General features: G+C 46.5%; 1 protein-coding gene across 1 annotated transcript in view; it reads right to left on the reverse strand.

The window, feature by feature from the left end:
- sh3rf1 (SH3 domain containing ring finger 1) overlaps positions 1-18,587 on the reverse strand; it is a gene marked incomplete at its 5' end in the record, with an annotated part of 46,892 nt that extends 28,305 nt beyond the window's left edge. Inside the window, one exon of the mRNA XM_083647113.1 lies at positions 18,204-18,587. Within this exon, the coding sequence (XP_083503239.1) occupies positions 18,204-18,587 (384 nt within the window). The remainder of the gene's footprint in view (positions 1-18,203) is intronic.
- Positions 18,588-20,926: the final 2,339 nt, after the last annotated feature.

Consider the following 20,926-nt stretch of genomic DNA (forward strand, 5'->3'; position numbering starts at 1 on the left):
TGAAGGCACAGCCACCAGGCAGGCAGGCGGCGCGGGGAGGAGTGACACATGGAAGTGAGGAGCTGTGAGGACACGGCCCATCTTGTTTTCATTAGAGGTCCATTACTTCAAATTGGTTCCTAATGGTCTTGTTTATGACCAGTGTGGGGGCAGCTTTCCTTCACTGCCCCCCTCGCACTCTCTCCCCAATCCTTACCGTTTGTCCACACCAGCCGCTTAACAGAAGCAGAGCTGAAGCTAAACCGGTCACACAAGAAGCACTCTCTTTTCCTCAGCGCCTTGGTCGGCGCACATTGACCCCGCCCACAACAACTTCCATTGACTTCATGCCTGGCTGGCAGCTTCATGCTTCACGCTTGGAAAATAGAACAGAATCCTGAACGATTGCTTGAGCGTGTTACGCGAACGGCCTTGGCTGCTAACAAGGACGCCGAAATTAAACTTGCGGCTTCAGCGTTGCTTGAGCGTTGCTTCGGCGTATGTTGTGAACGCCCTGTTAGGGTTTCTCATTGTCACATACAGGAACGGGGTCACAGACAGGCAAAGAGAGAGGACAGAGACAGTTTAACAGGTCATCAAGAAAATGATTAACCAAGTAAACTAACTAACTGAAAAAGCTCCCTTTATAAATGAATAGGAACGGGGGGGGGGGGGGGGGGGGGGTTGGGGGTTATTCAAGCCAAAGAATGGAGATGATGTGCAGACATAACTTTCTCTCCCTGGAATCCCAACAATGCTGTCACCTTGAGAGGTTCAGATGAGCAACCTTACTCTACTCACAGCAGAACCTCATGACACAGCTTACTCATCCAGAGATGTCTCCCGCTAAGAAGTCTGAGACAAAGGAAAAACTTCCACTCTGTCGTTTCTATGGAAACTCCACACAGGAGGAGGGGCTTTTTTGGGCTATTTATGGGTCTCTCTTGACAGTGTAGTGAATCTTATGAAAGAGAGTCATTCAGAATCCCAAGGCAGTATCCAGTTCTGGGAGAGGGGGGCAGTGAAGGGGCCCAGGGCATTGGTGAAGTTAATGGACTAGTATCACCTTTAAGCCCAGTTTAGACCAAAGATTCACGACAAGACTCGTTGCAAACTTGCAACTACTTGCAACCAGCCCCTGCGACTTGACAAGCTGGATTGCTGGTGATGCCTGCTGGTGACGCCGGCTGGAGTCGAGATGAGACGGGCCAGTTTACACTGCTGCAATGCAACTTTTCCCTGCAACGTTCTAAAGCGGTTTCGTTTCGAATCATTGATGTAACCTGGGCTTAAGAGGTCAGAATAAAAAGCACACAGAGAGAGAGAAACAGTGGTGCAACAGGAGATATTTATCCACTTGGCTGCATTTCAGAACGAGGTGACGAGGAAGGAACCCATTCAAGCTTTCCAAGAGCTGTGCTGTGGGACAACTCACTCTGCATGTTTGCCTCCCTCACTACATAGGAAATGAGGACGCACACATCAGTCTACAGTCACACAAGCAAACAGAGCAGTCTGGAGGCCAGATGGAAGTCTGGATCACATGTGACTTCACCAGCCCTCCTGTTCTTCCTCTCATCGACCCAAGTCTGTGAACGCACCACCCGCTCAGCCGAATATAGTGATATTATATCCTAGATCGGGAGGGAGGGAGGGAGGGGGGGTCCCCTTGGTGCTGGTTACAAGTTACAACACACATCTTGAGAGTAACCAGTCGTTGACCCTTCCAATTTACTATTTCACTGCCAGTTCTGACCTTGAGCTGCAAGCTGCCGGCTCATGGGAATCTTCATCCGACACTATGATCAAAGCCATCATTCTTGGAGTTGGGGGGTACATGCCCCATAAGGCTGCCATGTGCAAAAGCAGGGCCTCATTGAGATTTCAGTTTAAAGAGATAGGTGGTGCGGGGGGGGGGGGGGGGGGGGGGGGGTCTATAAAAACATTCAACACATGGAAGTACAACCAAGACATTACTGAGGCGGGAGCACTTAGTAAGCTACAGATTAGTCATCAAAAAGAAAGCATTTTAGCAGGAGGAGGCTGGATTTATGGAAAAACTATGGAAACAGAGCCGCCAACCATAAGGTTTTCATAAAGCTGCATGTGTGTGTGTGTGTGTGGGGGGGGGGGGGAGATATAGTGTGAATGTGCAAGTGCAACTGTATGAAACCACTTGCACATGCACTGGCACATACTGTATGTGACTGCGTCTGCGTGTAACCAAATGAGTATGGTGGTGGGTGATGTCTTTACCTGGCTGGCCTCATTCGAGAGATAAAGGCCGGTTCTGGGTGGCCCGGGGATCAGCCAGTCTGCTTGTCTAACTAAAGCCTGAGAGAACAGAACCATCTCACTCTGTGCCAGTTCATACACTGGGCTTAATGAGCACTCTCACAGGAACCCGCTCACATTTCAGAGCAGACAGAGGGAGGGAGGGAGGGAGGGAGGGAGGAGGGAGGGAAGGAGGGAGGGAGGAGGAGGGAGGGAGGGAGGGAGGAGTAGATGGGAGCTGGAAAGAGAGGGGCAGAGAAGTCATGTGAGATCAAAAGATTGAGAAGGAGGCAGGCTAACCTGAAGCTGTCAGAGTGATGGTTCTGTAGGCTAACCTGAAGCTGTCAGAGTGATGGTTCTGTAGGCTAACCTGAAGCTGTCAGAGTGATGGTTCTGTGGGCTAACTAACCTGAAGCTGTCAGAGTGATGGTTCTGTAGGCTAACCTGAAGCTGTCAGAGTGATGGTTCTGTAGGCTAACTAATCTGAAACTGTCAGAGTGATGGTTCTGTGGGCTAACTAATCTGAAACTGTCAGAGTGATGGTTCTGTGGGCTAACTAATCTGAACCTGTCAGAGTGATGGTTCTGTAGGCTAACCTGAAGCTGTCAGAGTGATGGTTCTGTAGGCTAACTAATCTGAAACTGTCAAGAGTGATGGTTCTGTGGGCTAACTAATCTGAAACTGTCAGAGTGATGGTTCTGTGGGCTAACTAATCTGAACCTGTCAGAGTGATGGTTCTGTGGGCTAACCTGAAGCTGTCAGAGTGATGGTTCTGTAGGCTAACTCATCTGAAACTGTCAGAGTGATGGTTTTGTAGGCTAACTAATCTGAAACTGTCAGAGTGATGGTTTGGTAGGCTAACCTGAAGCTGTCAGAATGATGGTTCTGTAGGCTAACTAATCTGAAACTGTCAGAGTGATGGTTTTGTAGGCTAACTAATCTGAAACTGTCAGAGTGATGGTTCTGTAGGCTAACTAATCTGAAGCTGTCAGAGTGATGGTTCTGTAGGCTAACTAATCTGAAACTGTCAGAGTGATGGTTCTGTAGGCTACCTAATCTGAAGCTGTCAGAGTGATGGTTCTGTAGGCTAACTAGCCTGAAACTGTCAGAGTGATGGTTCTGTAGGCTAACCTGAAGCTTTCAGAGTGATGGTTCTGTAGGCTAACTAATCTGAAGCTGTCAGAGTGATGGTTCTGTAGGCTAACCTGAAGCTGTCAGAGTGATGGTTCTGTAGGCTAACCTGAAGCTTTCAGAGTGATGGTTCTGTAGGCTAACCTGAAGCTGTCAGAGTGATGGTTCTGTAGGCTAACTAATCTGAGGCTGTCAGAGTGATGGTTATGTAGGCTAACCTGAAGCTGTCAGAGTGATGGTTCTGTAGGCTAACTAACCTGAAGCTGTCAGAGTGATGGTTCTGTGGTAGAACAAGATTGACAGGAGCCACAGACAGGTCCACTGGCCAGGAGGACTAATCTACTAAAGCAGGAACAGCCTGAAAGTCAGGAGTAGGGGTACACCTACTGTATCAATCAGTCACTGAACATACAGTAATCAGCCACTAAATGTTCTAAACAGGTGATCATCCAATCACTGTTTAGACTGCACAATTAAAAAGTTTAAACTGCGAGATCAGGAAGAGGTCAAACGTTATAAAGAGTTTGTGCTCATTTAAAGAAGTTAGCAGAACATTAGTAGCGTAGGCATGTTGTCCATCTGCCACTGACCGTTCATTCCCTAGGTAGTGTTTTAAATTTCACAGCCTACGATAGATTATAACTAATATTGGACAGAAGGCAAAGCCGATGCTGCTGCAATGAAAAACTTTTCATGCGATACCTGCGGCAATAAGTGAGTACCGTAAGCACCTCTCAATCATCAAGCTCACACTGTTACTAACGTGTACTTTCATAGCTATTTTGGAAAAGCTATGATTTGTTTACAAATGGATAGGTCAGATATGAAATACAACCATAAGAACAAACACTGTTAAAAAGTACTTTCTTTGAATTTGTGTATTTATGCCCGTTGTGCACTTTTACATGAAGTGTCACTGTTAGTAGAAAGGGAGTAAAATGCTGATATCAGCGATGGGATTGGGATCAGTGATCAGCTGATCACACTGTTGGAACTTGGAATCGACCCCACCCTGTGTGTGCATGGTGCTGCTGGAGGACAGAATGGCTGTTTTGTGAAGAGATGGCTGTAACGCCAGCTATTACAGTCTGTCCTGACTGAGACGAACAAGCCCCCCAAAAAAGCCTCTCCCTCTCATCTCTGTTGTCTTCCTGCTCTCCAGAACTTCCTCTCAGTTTCTCTGGTGCTTTTCCACTCCCCTTCACTCTAAACTGCTCTATATTCATCTCCCTGCTTCCATTTCTCTCACTCCCCCAGAAGTCAAGCCTTTAGACTCATTCTGAAACCGCAGGGGTCACAGTGAAGTCAGTGGGTGTATAATCTGGTGTTTCCACCCAAAGAACTGACTAACCACTCTGGGGGGAACTGCATAGCAGAAAAGAAATCTCTTAAAAATGGCAAAGAAACTCACAGAGGTGTTGCACATAAAGACTCAGCTTATTGCCTAATACAGGGGGATTACTTACAAATGTCACAGTATCTGTGTATTGAATGCCAGTCGCTATGAGCTGAATACTAAGCATTTCTTCACATCGCTCTCCACTGTGCTGCTGAAAGCGTGCAGTGTGTCTGTGGCCTTTTGTTGCACGCAGTCATTCAGAGTGAGCCACCTGCTCTGCTCGGGCAGATTTGAACAATTTACCCATGGCACCCAAGATTTACCCATGGCACCCAAGATTTACCAATGGCACCAGAGATTTACCCATGGCATCCAAGATTTACCAATGGCCATGTCACCCAAGATTTACCCATGGCACCCAAGATTTACCCATGGCACCAAGATTTACCCATGGCACCAAGATTTACCCATGGCACCCAAGATTTACCCAAGGCACCCAAGATTTACCCATGGCACCCAAGATTTACCCATGGCCATGGCACCCAAGATTTACCCATGGCACCAAGTTTTACCAATGGCACCCAAGGAGTATTTTAATCTGCCGGACTTCCGTAGTTTACAGGACCATAAATAATGTCTGGACACATGGCAACAGACGATGGCCACTTCCATGTTACCTCTCAGTCAACTCTTCATTGAATGGCTGACTCTAGTCTGGACCCTAGGAAGACTCGCTGATTGCCATTATGGCATCAGCTAATGGGGGATCCATTTAATAAACTCAACTAAACTCTCATATGCCTGCTTTGCTTATCTCCCAATCCCATGTGGATTTCAGACCAGTGGGCAGCTGAAGAACACTTGCTTGCATTGGCTGGTATTTGGACGCCTCTACAGTGGACAAACAAAGACAGGATATTGACGCAGTCATGGCAAAGGGCCCAGGGCACAAACACTGCATCTGTTCTCCAACCCAAGGACCAGCGCAGCACTGACCCATCTATCACTTCCTTGAGAAAGTGTGTGAGTGTGTGTTTGTCCATTCCACCCCACCACCCACCCCAGATGTAACAAGTCCTTGCTAGCTTCTCTTCCTCTTCCCCCGAATGCCAACGGAGACACTGTGTGTTAGGGAGCAGAGATCTTCAGGCCTTCACTTCTCTCTCCTTTCCCCCTGGAGTCGGGCTGTGTGGTTTGGTCTTAACAGGCCTCTGCTAGACCATTACAGAATTTACTCCAATCTAACTAGTTCATGACAGTCCCGTACTGAAGAAAGCTTCACATTTGTGCTTCTCAAGGTTGCCCTTTTTGCCTTAGTTCCAAAAAAAGTTACAGATTGCTCCAATTTCATGCATTCTAAGAGCGGGTGTATGCAGGCCAACATATATGATGTACTCAGCAGTTTACAGTGTAAGAGAGGAAGGATGGAGAATTGCTATAGAATGTATGTTTTCCATTGCCTCTTGTTGAAGTCCTGACAGGCTCACAGCCAGCACAGGAGAATACATTGCTAGGCCTCATCAGACTAGAGACATTTGACAAGTAGACAGTTCTGCTTGTCAAATGAGAGGTCTGCTCATCCCATGCCAACTGTGGCAGGTTTCTGCTGTTGCTCATCAGCCCATAATAATGCCATTTGAGTGTGGGGAGAAAGGCGGGACAGATGCTGGTGCCTCCTGAACAGATGCTGGTGCCTCCTGAACAGATGCTGGTGCCTCCTGAACAGATGCTGGTGCCTCCTGAACAGTCAGTATGTCCATAATACATGGTAGCTTATGAGGCTTTCTCCTTGACATTATCGGCGCAGAATCGCACCTTCCCACCATATACAATACAAACACAGGCAGGTTGGCTGGACCCGGCACTGACATTTCAACATGGTGTTGTCACAGGGCTGTTTGTGTCCTGACTAGGTAGTAGGCACCTGTGTTTTTGTGGGTGTGACTAGGCACCTGTGTTTTTGTGGGTGTGACTAGGCACCTGTGTTTTTGTGGGTGTGCACGCCGCGTAATGCTGCCCGCAAAGATCTACATCAGTTGGTGACTCATTCAAACAAACATCACTGCGGGTTGGTCAGACCCACCCCACAAAATAAATAACTCGCTTCAAGTTGGCTACATTTGTCTCTAATCAGAAGACTTATAATGGTATTTGTGTGCAGGTGTATGTCTCTAGTCACACTAAGTACTTGTGGGACTGGGATGTGTGTGTTATGGCTGACACACCCCACCCTCCCTCCACCCCCTCAGGCTTCGTCAGCCCGTCTCTCTATTCAAGCCCACTTCAATAATTAATGACACGCTGTCAGCAGGACAGACCCCACGCATGTAGAGGCACTGAGAATGCAGGCTTTCAATAGCGTGGTGCTTTCCAAGTTTCCATGCCACTGCATTTCTTCCCAAATAAAATGTCAATGATTTGGGTTCTTATGGAATCTATAGTATTAATTAGTATTACACAAACACAAAAGGGATATGTGGAAATAGCCCCCCCCCCCCCCCGAAGGATTTTTCCCAGCATGGTTTACCTGTAACCGGCTTCTGCACATACACTCTCACACATACGCAATATTATTACAACTGATAGTAAGCTACTTTGGTTTGTTTGTTAAATATGGAAACTTACCTTTAAGCATAATTTATTTTAAGAACTCAATTATTTAATCTCTCATCTTCCTGTCTGAGAAAGCTAGTATTTTTCCATGCTACAGCACCTACATCACAGCTGTAGTAACAAATATACTGTGGCCTGTGTGAAAATCCTAATACATTTTGAATGGCTGATGGACTGTGATCGTTAGATATAGGTCTAAACAAAATATCATCTTTAAACTCATTTTTCTCACATTTAAGGGAAACAAGTTGAACACAATATAGTCTGTGTGTGTGTGTGTGTGTGTGTGTGTGTGTGTGTGTGTGTGTGTGTGTGTGTGTGTGTGTGTGTGTAAATGGTAAATGGCCTGCATTTATATAGCGCTTTTATCCAAAGCGCTTTGCAATCAGTAGGTACATTCACCCATTCATACACCGATGGCTGCAGGCTACCACGCAGGGTGCTGACACACCATCGGGAGCAATTTGGAGTTCAGTATCTTGCCCAAGGACACTTCGACATGCAGACTGGAGGCGGGAATCAAACCACCGACCTCTTTCATCCAAAGCGATTAGTGGACAACCCGCTCTACCTCCTGAGCTACAGCCGCCCATGTGTGTGTGTGTGTGTAAAGTTGCTGCTTAATACTGTAAGCAAGTTTGTGTTGGACAGGAAGCTCGGAGGGGGGGGGGGGGGAGTAAGAGGATAGTCTTTCAGATTTTATTCTCTCCACACATACATCTGCAATTCATTTTCAGATATCAGCTCAGTTCCATTCCGTTTACCTCCAAATCACTGCATTCTGTTTACCTCCAAATCACTGCATTCTGTTTACCTCCAAATCACTGCATTCTGTTTACCTCCAAATCACTGCTTGACAAACACACTTATATTTTGCCTGTTTCAAGAACCACTCCATGGTTTCCTCAGCTCTTGTGATTCCTGACTCCTACTACCCAGCAGGTAAGTGTGTTCTGGCCACCCATGGTGCAGAGAAGTGACTGTACAGTAATCCCATTCACATCGTCCTTATTAGAGCCCATATGCATAATCATACATAATCGCCCATAATCGCTGTAAATCACAGCGGGCAACACTACATCCACCCAGAGCTCAGCACCGGATCACCCTTGCCCCCTCACAGTTGGGAGAGGGATGTCACTCAGGGGACAAATGCAGATTAACTGCGCCCCCGAGGGCCCCAAAGCAAAACAGGAAACTTTTCCGCACACAGCAGAATAGCAAACCCACGGCTCTCACAAGAAAGGAGAGAGATCTGAAGAGTTAGAGAAAACTATGGTCGAAAATATTTGACAGAATCATTCTTTTCCCCGTCACAGAAGCAGGAGCAGGAGCAGGAGCAGGAGCAGGAGCAGGAGCAGGAGCAGGAGCAGGAGCAGGAGCAGGAGCAGGATCACGGTACGTGCACATCTACAATGGCACGGCGGCTTGCCTGCTGAAAAAGCCGCTTTGACGCTGCATCTTGATAGGCTGTCTTGCTGTATTCTCGATTCTGATTGGTCCATTTCAACATCGCGCTGGAACCGCCCCCAGCGTTTCAGCGTTTCACTGTCGCAGACTAGAGGCGGCTTCTCTCCGAGCGGCTTCACGCTCGCGGGGCGGGACTAGGGCGGGACCTTTCGTTGAAGCTACCCAATGACAGCTCTTCCTACACATTTCCTCCCCGCACCCTCCTGTGTACAACGTTTCTACAGGCTACAGCTCCAAGCTGGAAGCTGGTTTGCACGCCCACAAAACGCTGCGACACAGCGGAAAAGCGAATTTGCCATTTTAGATGTGCACGTACCGTCAGGAGCAGGAGCAGGACCACACATCTCTGTGAACCAGCAGCAAGGTGAGGCAGAGGCTGCTGTCGGACACATTTACAGCCAGTAATAGTCCTGGCTGGGGCCGGAGGTCAAACAACTGAAAACGAAACTCCCAGCAAATCAAGATTCAGCCTTGGGGATGGGAACTTAACACTTAACATGCCAGCAGACCAATGGCCCATGGATGACCAATCGTGGCCCACCAATCACAACAAGGGGTCGGGGGTCAAATTGCTCTGCTAAAGCCTCCGGGTAGGTATGAGGGCCACCTTGGGAATAGAGGTGGGGCACCATGGCGGACATGTTGTCAAACAGCTGACAAAATAGTCAAAGACTCAATTCCACTGAAAACAGACAAATCAATTTAGTGTCAAAACCTATACCACTCAGACCTGGATAGTAGTAGTTGTGCAAAATACTGAGAATTACTAATACTGTGCAGTTATATCACACTGCATATTTAATGGTGATGACAGGTGTGCTGAAACTGGGCTGTAAAATAAATTGTTGATGACAGTTGGCCCACGAAGCGGTGTTTTATCAAGAAACCTTGGCCATTGGACCACACACACACACACGACAGGCTCTCTGGTTGGCCACCACAGGTGTGATAGCACTGAGGTAAAGAGGAGGTCATGGCTGCTTCCCCTACTGTTGTCATGCCGACAGACTTGGCAGGAGATGGGATGGATGGAAGAAGTGGGGGTTGGGGGATGATGGGGCGGGGGATGCTGTGTGTGTGGGGGGGGGGGGGGGGGGCTGGCAAATGTGCCATTTTGGCTAGTTGGACCACCCAGAGTTGTAGTGTTAAGACAACTGGGAATAACAACCAACATTGACACGCCTTCATGAACAAAACAAACATGGAGTTTAAATGTGATCACCAGGAGTTAGGAAATTGGGCTTTTACACTCTAGCAATTATCCAGGAAAAGATGGCCTGATCCCGAGTGCTTAGTGTGTCTTCCACCAAGACACAGCTGCTGCAGGTGAGTCTGCCCCGGGGCTTTCAGGTGCACAGTGGCTATATCAACACACTAGACTGCTTCATTCATATTACAGGCAGACACCCACATCTCCTGTACTATCAAATCACATCAGGTCAACCTACATTCACTTAGCAAGCAGAGCTGAGCATATCTGACAGCATAGCACAGACAGAGAACATACGCAGACGTGTGTGGAGGATACTCATAGGAGGAGGAGGAGGTGAATGTGATGTGAGCTGGCAGGTGGGGCGAGACTAGACAAGCCCAATGTTTAGAGGAGAAACAGTGACCTGCGACTACTCATGGCATTCCTCAGAGACAGAGACAAACACACACACACACACACACACACACACACACACACACACACACACACAAACAACACACCCTACCCTGTCTGGGGAAAGAGAGGTTAAAAGGAGATAGAACAAAACAGGCAGTTCTTGTATCTGTCTGGGCAGGAAAATCTTAAAAGCTCAAAAAAGACACACACACGGGCGTGCACACGCACACACATACACATACACCACCAGGGGACCCCTTATAATGAGGAGGCAAACGTGACTGCACCTTAATCACATGATCAGGTCTTTTGATCTTCTCCTGGGGAATTATGTAAAAGCCACGTTTACATATTCCCACAGCATAACCAAACACTTGCACTCTGCTCACTGTATATTTTACAATCTTTTCAAATGGAAAGTAGGCTAAATCTGAGGGCCATCCACCACACTGGAGGGCAATTGTTAATGAGGGAATTAGTTTAATACCCCAATTGGAACTTGGAAGAAATGAAATCACTCACCGATAAAGAAAAAAAAGTGACCTGCAGTCAGAACTATCATCTGCTTTTTGATAGTTAAGTTAAGTTATCCTTTATTTATCCCCTTGGGGAAATTCATCCTCTGCATTTGACCCATCCTCTACTAGGAACCTTCCTAGAACTAGGAGCAGTGGGCAGCCACTGTGCAGCGCCCGGGGACCAACTCCAGTTCTTTTTGCCAGTACCTTGGTCAGGGGCACTGACAGGAGTATTAACCCTAACATACATGTCTTTCTTGATGGTGGGAGGAAACCGGAGCACCCGGAGAAAACCCACACGGACACAGGGAGAACATGCAAACTCCACACAGAAAGGACCTGGGACGGACCGGGGTTCGAACCCGGGACCTTCTTGCTGTGAGGCAACAGTGTTAACCACTGAGCCACCGTGCCGTCCGTAGTATCAATATTGATAAGCGATCAACACAAAATCATTCCACATGTGCAACATTCTGAACTCTGCTACATGCACACATTTGTAGGTGCACTGCAAATCATTTATGGTCTCCCATGTTCCAGTTCAAATGACTGTAGTAAGTTGCCATCCTTTAACAAATACACTGACATTGAAGAATTATGGCTGTTTGTGGGATGCAGACTGATCACTGTTTACCGTTACATATAAGATTAACATTACCTCCACAGTTCAGACTTCATTTTTCATTCCAACATTGGTCATTATCGCTGCCTGCGTGGTACGCAGCCGATGAGAGAGATGTGCTGCTCGGTGTAACGATAGCAGTTCCCTGGGTTTGGTGAGAAACTAGGCCGGTGATGGGAGTTACAGTAACGTTAGCTGTGGTGAGAAACCACAACAAAATATTGTTTTTAAAGAAACCCAGGCCGGTGATGGGAGTTGCACCAACGTTAGCTTGGCGAGTAGCAGCGCTTTGATGTTTGCCTCCTTTGCATGTGGCTCATTACTGCTGCCACCTCTCTCATATCTCACGTTCAAAATATTGAACGTTTTGCCACACAACACAACCTGCATTTTGCTCGGCCCGGGCTTGGTCTGTTGCGGTTGTCCATGACATGTAGGCTGGCTATTTCTCCATTAGCCAAGCAGCTAGCCCCGCCTGCCTGCCTCCCTGAGTTAACTGAACAGGCCACCGAACTAGTTCTCAGGTAACGTAATGCTGGGGCTCAGACTACACGAATTCAGCCCGATATTAACACGATTTGGTCGCGGGCGGCGACACATTTCCAACGACCAACGGCGTCTTTACCTCTTGTAGTGTGACATACGCTGATCAAAGACCAGTGTCTTGGCGAATGGGATGCCTCACGACACCTCGACGATAAAGACTAGCATTCCAGTCTTTTTGCTCTTTTCTCGCCTCGTTAGACAACTATTAGGACAAGTTCCTTTTCACTTCAGCTTGAAGTGCAGTGTCTGAAACACAGAGCGTCCCCACCCAATAACCATAGCAACTCACTCACTCACTCTGCCTGCCTGCCTGCCTGCCTGCGAGAGAGGAGAGGGAGAACAGCAGCATGTAGGGAAAGCGAGAAATATAGCCTGCACAATCTATATTGTAGGGTAGGCTACAATATACCAGCTTAGCTATTAATAGTTTTTGTAGGCTATATTTCTTGCTTTGGGCTGCTGTGGTGGTGCTGTGTGTCTGTCTTGCCTGCCCGTGCGCTGACAGTCCTCTTTTCACTACATGAGGGTATCAATTATGAATGTGTTTGAGACAATGGACTTGTGGCTGTTGTCGATGTTCTGCGTCAGAGTTGGCAGTCCTGGTCGGGATCAGACTTGTAGTGTTGCCAGTCTCCCGGCCAAAATACACGTCACAAATCTCTGGCTGAATGAGTGAATACACGTCACAAATCTATGTCTGAATGAGTGAATGAGTGCCTAATCTGACATGGTGACATTGTGAAAGACAGAAAATATCATGTAGTCTGATCCCGGCATAGTGAGCACGTGCCTGCTTATATTGTGAACGCTGCGTTATTTCTTAGCACATTAATTATTTTAAACTCTGCGTAAATGAACGTCATGAAAATATTTATGAAACAAATTTCCACAACTTTCAATTTGTCTTTCTATAACTTCCAGGGCCTGGAAATATTATTTTAAATTTCCATGACTTTTCCAGGTTTTTCATGGCCGTCAAACTATGAAGCCATGGCACTAACATGCGTTTTCTGCGATCAGATTGCAGGCGGATACTGCTTGACCACATTAACCTGATTTCACTTACACGTATTAATAATATGCATCTCCAGTGTCCAGTCCACATTGAGATCCGATTGCGATCGTATCAGGCAAGCTCCATGGCGTAGATCAGCAGAAAAATGTAGATTGAGAGGACGCATTGCATTTACACTTGTGTTCAATATGGTCACAATGCGTGACGTCCCTGACCACCTCCGGAGGTCGTTTGGCCAATCAGATCGCAATCCGTCCTCAATGTGTCTTGGGGGCGTGTACTTTCAAGTGGTCAGGCACTATCCGATTGCAATCTGATCACAGAAAACGCATGTTAGTGCCAAGTGTAAATGGCCTCTAAAAGATCCATAAAATATGCTGCCTATTTGCTAGGAGCAACTTTTTCCTGCTGTGCTAAGCAATATGGCAACATGCTCTTTTAAGCCACTCAGTGAGCTTATGTATGGATAGTCATGTAAAACACACAGCAGCAAGCAGACACAGATACACTAGTGTAGTGGCTGCACAAAATAAGAGTTTTGTTTCCCAGAATGAGAGTCAGCAGTCTCAGAGGAGAACAGGGAGCGGTGCCAACTCACCGTCTAATCAACTGTAATCTCATTAGACCTTTAGCAGGCTCCAGCGTGGCTTTAGACAGCAAGGAGGAGGGAGCTATATTGCAGATATATGGACAAAAAAATACAGGTTATGTCAGCGTCTCATAATAGAACATTAGAGGCGTCTCAAAAAAACTCCGACACGCAATGTCCAGAGGGCCATGGCCATGGCTCCTTCTGGACCTCCATGGGAAACACAGAGGAGGAAAGAGAAAAGTGTGAGAGTGTTGAGAGAGCAGGAATGAATAGACCGAAGCCCTGGTGAAAAAGTCCCAGTGGAAAGCAGTAAGTATGTGTTTGCCAGCATGCGGGCAGAGTGAGGGTGTAATGAAGGGGTTGTGTCACAGAGGCAGAGGTCAGCCAGACGGCCAAGGGAAAGGCTCAAACAACAATATGATGTCATCAAAGAGGGCCAGTGTGACTCATCGACCTCAGACGAGGGAGGAGCACAAGAATTTTAATGAGATACCTCCACATGAGGAACCCATAAACAACATTCCTTCTCTCTGAAGAAATACATCAACTACAAAGAGACAGAACAAAAAGCTAGGCCAAGACATGTATTAAAAAAACAACTTGGAAGAAAAAGTACCTGCCATTTCTTAAAGGAGGGCTTTGGTGATTTTCAACCCGCTTTGTATCATTATAAAGTCTGTAATATATGCAGACAGGCGGTGTTTACCTCCTCTTCATGTCTTCCTGCAGTTGATTCCAGACACTTCCGTCTCAGAATGATGCAAAACGCGTCATTCTGCGTCTCAGAAAACACGACATTCTGAGACGGACGTGAACAGATGTTCTGCGGGCGGCTGTTCCAACTACAGATTGTTTGTTTTTATTTTTTCTGTATGCGCGTGACATCCACAGAGAATTGCATCGAGAGCCTTAACGGGCGTTAATGACCCATGCCAGCTGGCGGGCGGAGAGTCTGCAAGCAGACGAACGGGGATTTCTTGTGCAGAAAACATATAGCGATGGTAAACATATAGCGATGGTTACCGACATTGTTATGATACAAAGTGGGTTTAAAATCGACAAAGCCTTCCTTCAAGCATAACAGGATATCAGAAAGAACTTCAAAAAGCGGCAAATAATGCTGCTAATTAATGTTTTGCTTTCTATTTTTCTGTAACAATTATAGATATGAAGGTAACGAGAAATAAGAGCAGGAAGATAGGAAGGAGAGTGAGGGGCCTATAAAAGAAAAAGCCTTCCCTTGTATCAAGCCTGCATTACCACAGAGGAGACAATGGCCTAATTACATCCCCAAGAGCTCAGGGAAGAATAGTGGCTAATTTGCTGTCAAAACACAAAAAGACAGACAGGACAGTATACTGTATGTGCACACATACATACATGCCTACTGCACTCCATAAGTATTTATGTAACGCTACGTTAAATACAGCCTTATTATATGGGCATTATTCTATGTCTATATCTACAATGTGGCTATTGGACAACACCATCAATGACACTAAATCTTTTATGACAAAGTCTGCAGACCCATTATTATAAAAGCAGCTATAGTTGAGGTCTTTGGAAGCATTTGCCACAGGCTCAACTCTTCAGAGGGCTAGAATGATAACTGAAGACATTCAAAGAAAGGGAAACCCTCTAATTCTTTTCTTCCCCCTCGTCGGCTCCGATCCCCCTGACTGCCATGACTCCTGAACTCTGACCTTTGGCTTCCAGACAGTTCCAATGGCTTTACTCGCTCGCACGCAGAACTGCCACTAAGCTATCTGTGCTGAATCTGTGTGAACAAAATACGCTGTTGTATGAGTCAACAAGGGCGAAAGGAAGACAAAACATCCATGTAACGTGAGCAGTGTGGAGGTGAGTCATCAGCCTGACTGTGAAGCGCCACAGTCAAGACAAGTCTTTTCATTCCCCTCATCAAAGAAATGCCACCGCGCAGAGTGTCACACAAGGCTGCCTGCTAGAAGCCTGGAGAGAGGGGCAGGGAGCTGACTGTGCAGGGTTACCCACGCAACATTTGTCCCATTTGGTCCTGACACATTTACTGAGCACTCGTCACCTTCTGCTACTGGTGGAGTCCAACCACACACACACACACATCTTGGTCTGGTCACTCCACGCATTTCCATCAGTCAGTAAGATCAGAAGGGAGCCGAAACAAAACCCTGTTGTGCAACTGTCGGCCAGGCCACACCCCTCTGCCCTCAGGCCCCACCACCCCTCTCCTCTCCCCTCCCCACCATTCTTTGGCCAGATAAGAATTGGAGGTTGAGCTGGGGCTGCAGCGGGGCGCCGCACTACTGGAGGACCTGGTTCTGTAGCGGGGCGCCGCACTACTGGAGGACCTGGTTCTGTAGCGGGGCGCCGCACTACTGGAGGACCTGGTTCTGTAGCGGGGCGCCGCACTACTGGAGGACCTGGTTCGAGCCTTGGGATGCACCAAAAACAGAGGGACAGACTATAGGGACAATAGGGATGTGGGAGTGAGGGAGTCACCCAGGGGCAGTGATGCGAATGGTCCCCAAGGAGCTGCACTCTGGCACTGGCCAGAGATCAGACTGGGCCATCAACCAGGGCTTTGATCTCTGCCTTTTATGTGCTGAAAATGTCCCACCTGCACAGCTCAGACAGTCTTTTCCTGCTCTCCCTCTCATCAGCACAATGCCGTCGGACAGCAGAAAAGAATTGATAAGACGTTACAAGTCCAGGACATGACATGCTACAACAACAGAGTTGGAACTGCATAGATAATCAGAATCAGAGACAGCTTTTTGAATACACTTGACAAGTCCGCACAGTCAGAAAACACAGTGATTGTATATGGGTTGTGAAGAGGGGGGGGGGGGGGCATTTAAAGCATTGTGTCTTCCATGCCTAGACAGGAATGAGGCTCAACTGTCAACCCTAAAAACACAGAGGGGTCAAATCATGGAGTAACATGCCCACCTCTTTCTGTCCAACAACAAATAGGCTTTTCAGAACGGAGGGGAATTCCACTACGCGCAGACTCCTTTGAAAAAGCACAAACCCTCTGAAGTGATACTTTGGTAAATGAGGCAGGTCCCCCAGTAGCAATTTACAGCAAACTCTCTGATCTTCATACCTGCATGGTTAGACAGATACATTATCAGCACATTGACATTCCAATGATTCTACGCAGAAGCTTCAAGCTTGACATCTTTTCATCTACCCTACCCTCCCTTTGTGTAGGCCGGAGTTGCTCAAAGAGGCGCCCATCGGTCAAAAAAAGATTTTTTTTTGACCCAGTGAAGGGTTCCGAGGTGTATTGCGGAAGCAATAGTCAAATAGTATGTGATGTGTCAAGTGTGATTTTGAGAAATCTACTGTATGGAATAATAATAATCTTGATGATGCAAGGTTTAAGCAGCGATCATTTACTGATTTTGTGGTCTGCCACCCATTTTATGCTTCCACGCCAAAAAGTCTGGGCAGCTCTGCTATAGAGTTTCAGAGAAAGTAACACATTCCCACGCAACGCAACCAGGATAATTTTGACTTTCATGTCTAGTACACAGCAGTAATCATCGCACACGATACAACTGGCCACGGAAACAAGTATTAATCTAGCTATCAATGATTTTCTAAACCAACAACTTGGAACACGTGGCAAAAGATAAATAAATAAAATAAATAATTACAAGAAGAGGTGTGCCTATTGACTTTCCCAGAGAGAGCTGTAAACAATACAGAAGAAACAGTAGGATTTGTTATTTGTACAATATGGTATTAAAACAGCACAAAACGCCAAAGCAAATCACTGCCATGCCCATGACTACTATCAGGTGGTGGCATCAGCACCTGGTTTCATCTCACATGGTGGTTCTGCATAACCATTAATGGCAAAACACCAACAATTCATATATTTTCTCTTGGGCTTCTGAAAGGAGCAATCTGAGGTGGTAATTCCCATTTCTCTCTCTCTGTAAAAAAGCATTCTCTCATCTGCGTAAATTTGTCTGGAAAGACCAAAGCTTGTTGCATTTCACTTTTTGTGTCTGTGTCTCTAAATTAGATGATACCTTATGATTAATCTACAACCGCACCCTGAATTTCCCACACATCCATAAGCAACACTCCAGCAGGAACCTCAAAGTACAAGAAAGACTCTTGGCATATGGCAATATCAGCAACTAAGACAAGACAGAAACCCCTCCTTACAGGCTGAAGCCTGGCTGCAATCGGCACGCAGGGTAGTAGAACCATTTGTTGGCTCAACTATAAACTGTTCGCAATCACTGCCATTTGTAATGCTGGGCTGCTAGTCAGCTGGCTGGCTTTGGGATCAACATGATAACTGTTAATCCGTAGCAAAGATTAGAGAGCCAGTAATGCAACATGCTGTTTTTAATCCATTCAGATTTTCTCTGTTTTGTTACAGCTTGACCCTAACCATGGGAAGCACAGATTCATGCTCACTAAGCCATATTCAACCATGCGGATGTGGTGCATCAGCCAGGCCGAGCATACTAACCCGGACAAGGGTGCTCTTGGCTTGAGCTCGCTGGGGTTGTGCTCCTGGGGCGCCCTGGTCCCTGGATCCATTGCCCTGTGGTGCTCTGGCACCAGCTCCAGAAGTACCGTTGGTGCAGACTCCTGTCCCAGGACCAGGCCGCCGAGGCCTCTGCTTGATGCCATCCAGCAGGCGCACCAGGAGGATGTTGCTGGGCAGTTCGTCCACGGCGCACTCCACCAGTGTCCGGCACTCTGGACAGCGCAGCTCTCCACGAGAGCCTAGGATACCTTGGAGACATCGGCGGCAGAAGGTGTGCTGACAGGGAAGAACCTTTGCCGTGGCGTCTAGCCGCTCCAGACAAACGGGGCACTCGAGTAAGTCCAACAGCACAGACTCATCCATTCTCTGTGTTCTGCCTCTACTTCAGCAGAAAAAACATGCTGCTGATAAGGTTTTTGTTTGGAAGCAGGACCAGCACTGTCACGTCACTCCCATGCCTCGGCTATGGCCATGGCGTCTGCATTATCTGTAAAAGGGGGTTAAGATATGCAAATCACTCAGCTGTAAACACAAGAAATAGGTCATGGTATTTATTCAACAGATGACACATACAGCTGAAGTAGTCATGTAGTGTTGCTTCTGTTGAGCATGAGAAATAGCCTATTCAACTCCATTTGCAACACTGTAACATTACCAAAGTTCTGTCCTGTTAAGTCATGTCTCTTTAAACTGTAGCTTCAAGGCGAGCTGAGAACACCGGTAAAACACAAAATCAGGCTGCCCTATTTTCTTTCATGGGACTGCGGCAATGAAATTCAAGTTCAGCATATCTAGTCCACAGTGACAGTCCAGTCAAGGATAGCCTACATCTCGACGCTGTGATTTTGTACTGTACTGTATTGTATGATTTCTGTAGGGTCAACATACAGGATATTTGCGCGACCAAAGAGAGAAAGGTACAGCAAACAGGGCAAAATTGAAAGCCTGTGATTTCCCTCTGCTCTGAACAGCGAAGACATGAAGAGGATTTTATTACGACTACAGGCTACAGTCTGCTTATTTTGTCAAAAAAATCAGAAACAATGTTATACAGTCGTTAAGAACACCCTGACGTCCTTGCTCGGGACTATACAGATACAGATTAATGTCAAATGTTGAGATGTTATGGAAAACTAGCTGCAATTTTGGCAAGAAAATCCAAATGGCGTAACGTTATGATGCTTGTACAATGACATAACTACTGTACCAAGGAAAATACTGTCAACATTATGTAATATGTTACTTCATAACACATGAATTGTTAGATTACTTTTTATGACAGGAATACTTACGCTAGCTCACCAACGTTTTCTAAGTGGCCGTTAGTTAACATTACAAGTTTGCAAATAGCCAAGATCACTCGCCATGAAAGCTGCTAACGGACTACTTTAATATTGCCGTCTTAAAAGTGACTTAGAAGTTTTTACAGCGCTCTAAACTGACAAAAGTGTTTCTTATGATTGTCCGTACGCCACGCAATGTATCTAGCTATACAACTTTAAAGCTCATTCGCCTACGAAATACATTGTGTAGCTTACCTCTTCCAAAACAGGACTCCTCCTCTTCTTGCCCTGTGTATCTGCCTTCTTGCTACTTGTTAGCAAGCTAGCTGGAATGTAATGACCACTTAACTAGTATTCCGCTGACAAATACTGTTCTCCCGCGGTCGTTTTAGTTTAGATGTAGAATGTGTGTAGTTAGCTAGCTGTAACAGAGACTGTACAAGTTAACATGAAAAGGGCAGAGACGGGGAAAGTGAACTCTGGCTACCGTCCGCATCTAGCGCCATGACGAGTGCTGCTAGTACTACTCGACTGTGTTGGTGTGGAAACAAGCAGCAATGGGGAGGGCGTACGTGGGCTTCAGGGGCTGCCGGAAATATTGGAATGACTGGTTGAGTGAACGACCAACAACAAAATCCCAGTTGCCGAGATGTGGCTTTTAGGGGCGAACCGGCGAAGCATATTGTACCGTGTGACGACAACACTTGATCGCAAAAGTACTGAAATATATGTACAACATATGACCGAAATCAATTTAACCTCAATTACATGCCTGCCTGACAGACATACATGTTTCTCTTCACCCTCGGACTGTAGCTGAAAGTGACTCTCTAATATAACAGTCACCAGAATATTGTTGTTGTTACAATATCCATACCATAGTTGTCTTTTCCCCCTACAAAAAAAGTACCTGAACCATACTGTATAATTAAGACCTGAACGACAAAATCGTACACGACTTTCAGCAAGAAAAGTACGAGCTTACGACGCGCATAGGAAGGCATCATCTCCCCTCAGGAGGGCGTGAAGAATCGTACAAAAAAGAAAAAGAAAACTTGCAACATCAGTCTCAGCAGGACTCAGGAGTGAAAAACATGTTTTCGTCCGTATTTAGCTCCCACTATTTAGTTATTAAATGGCTAGTTGAAAACGAGCACACTCATGCAACTCCCAATTTTTTTCTCCCATGGAGATGTTCTTTTCTGATCTAGGTGAAGATAGATACGCCCTCTTAACTGTAATGCGAATGTGACATGTAGGCTATGTGCACACTGCAACAGTACTTTTAGCCCTGGCCTGGTAATAACAGCTGGAGCTGTGATGTGGTAGACAACATTTAAAGATGTGGCAGTGAAAGTACCACTAAACACATTTGGGTTTCATATTCATAAAATCACAGAACAGCTATGAGTTGCCACG

Source organism: Poromitra crassiceps (assembly GCF_964638095.1).
Source record: "Poromitra crassiceps genome assembly, chromosome: 12".
Lineage (NCBI taxonomy): Eukaryota > Metazoa > Chordata > Actinopteri > Beryciformes > Melamphaidae > Poromitra > Poromitra crassiceps.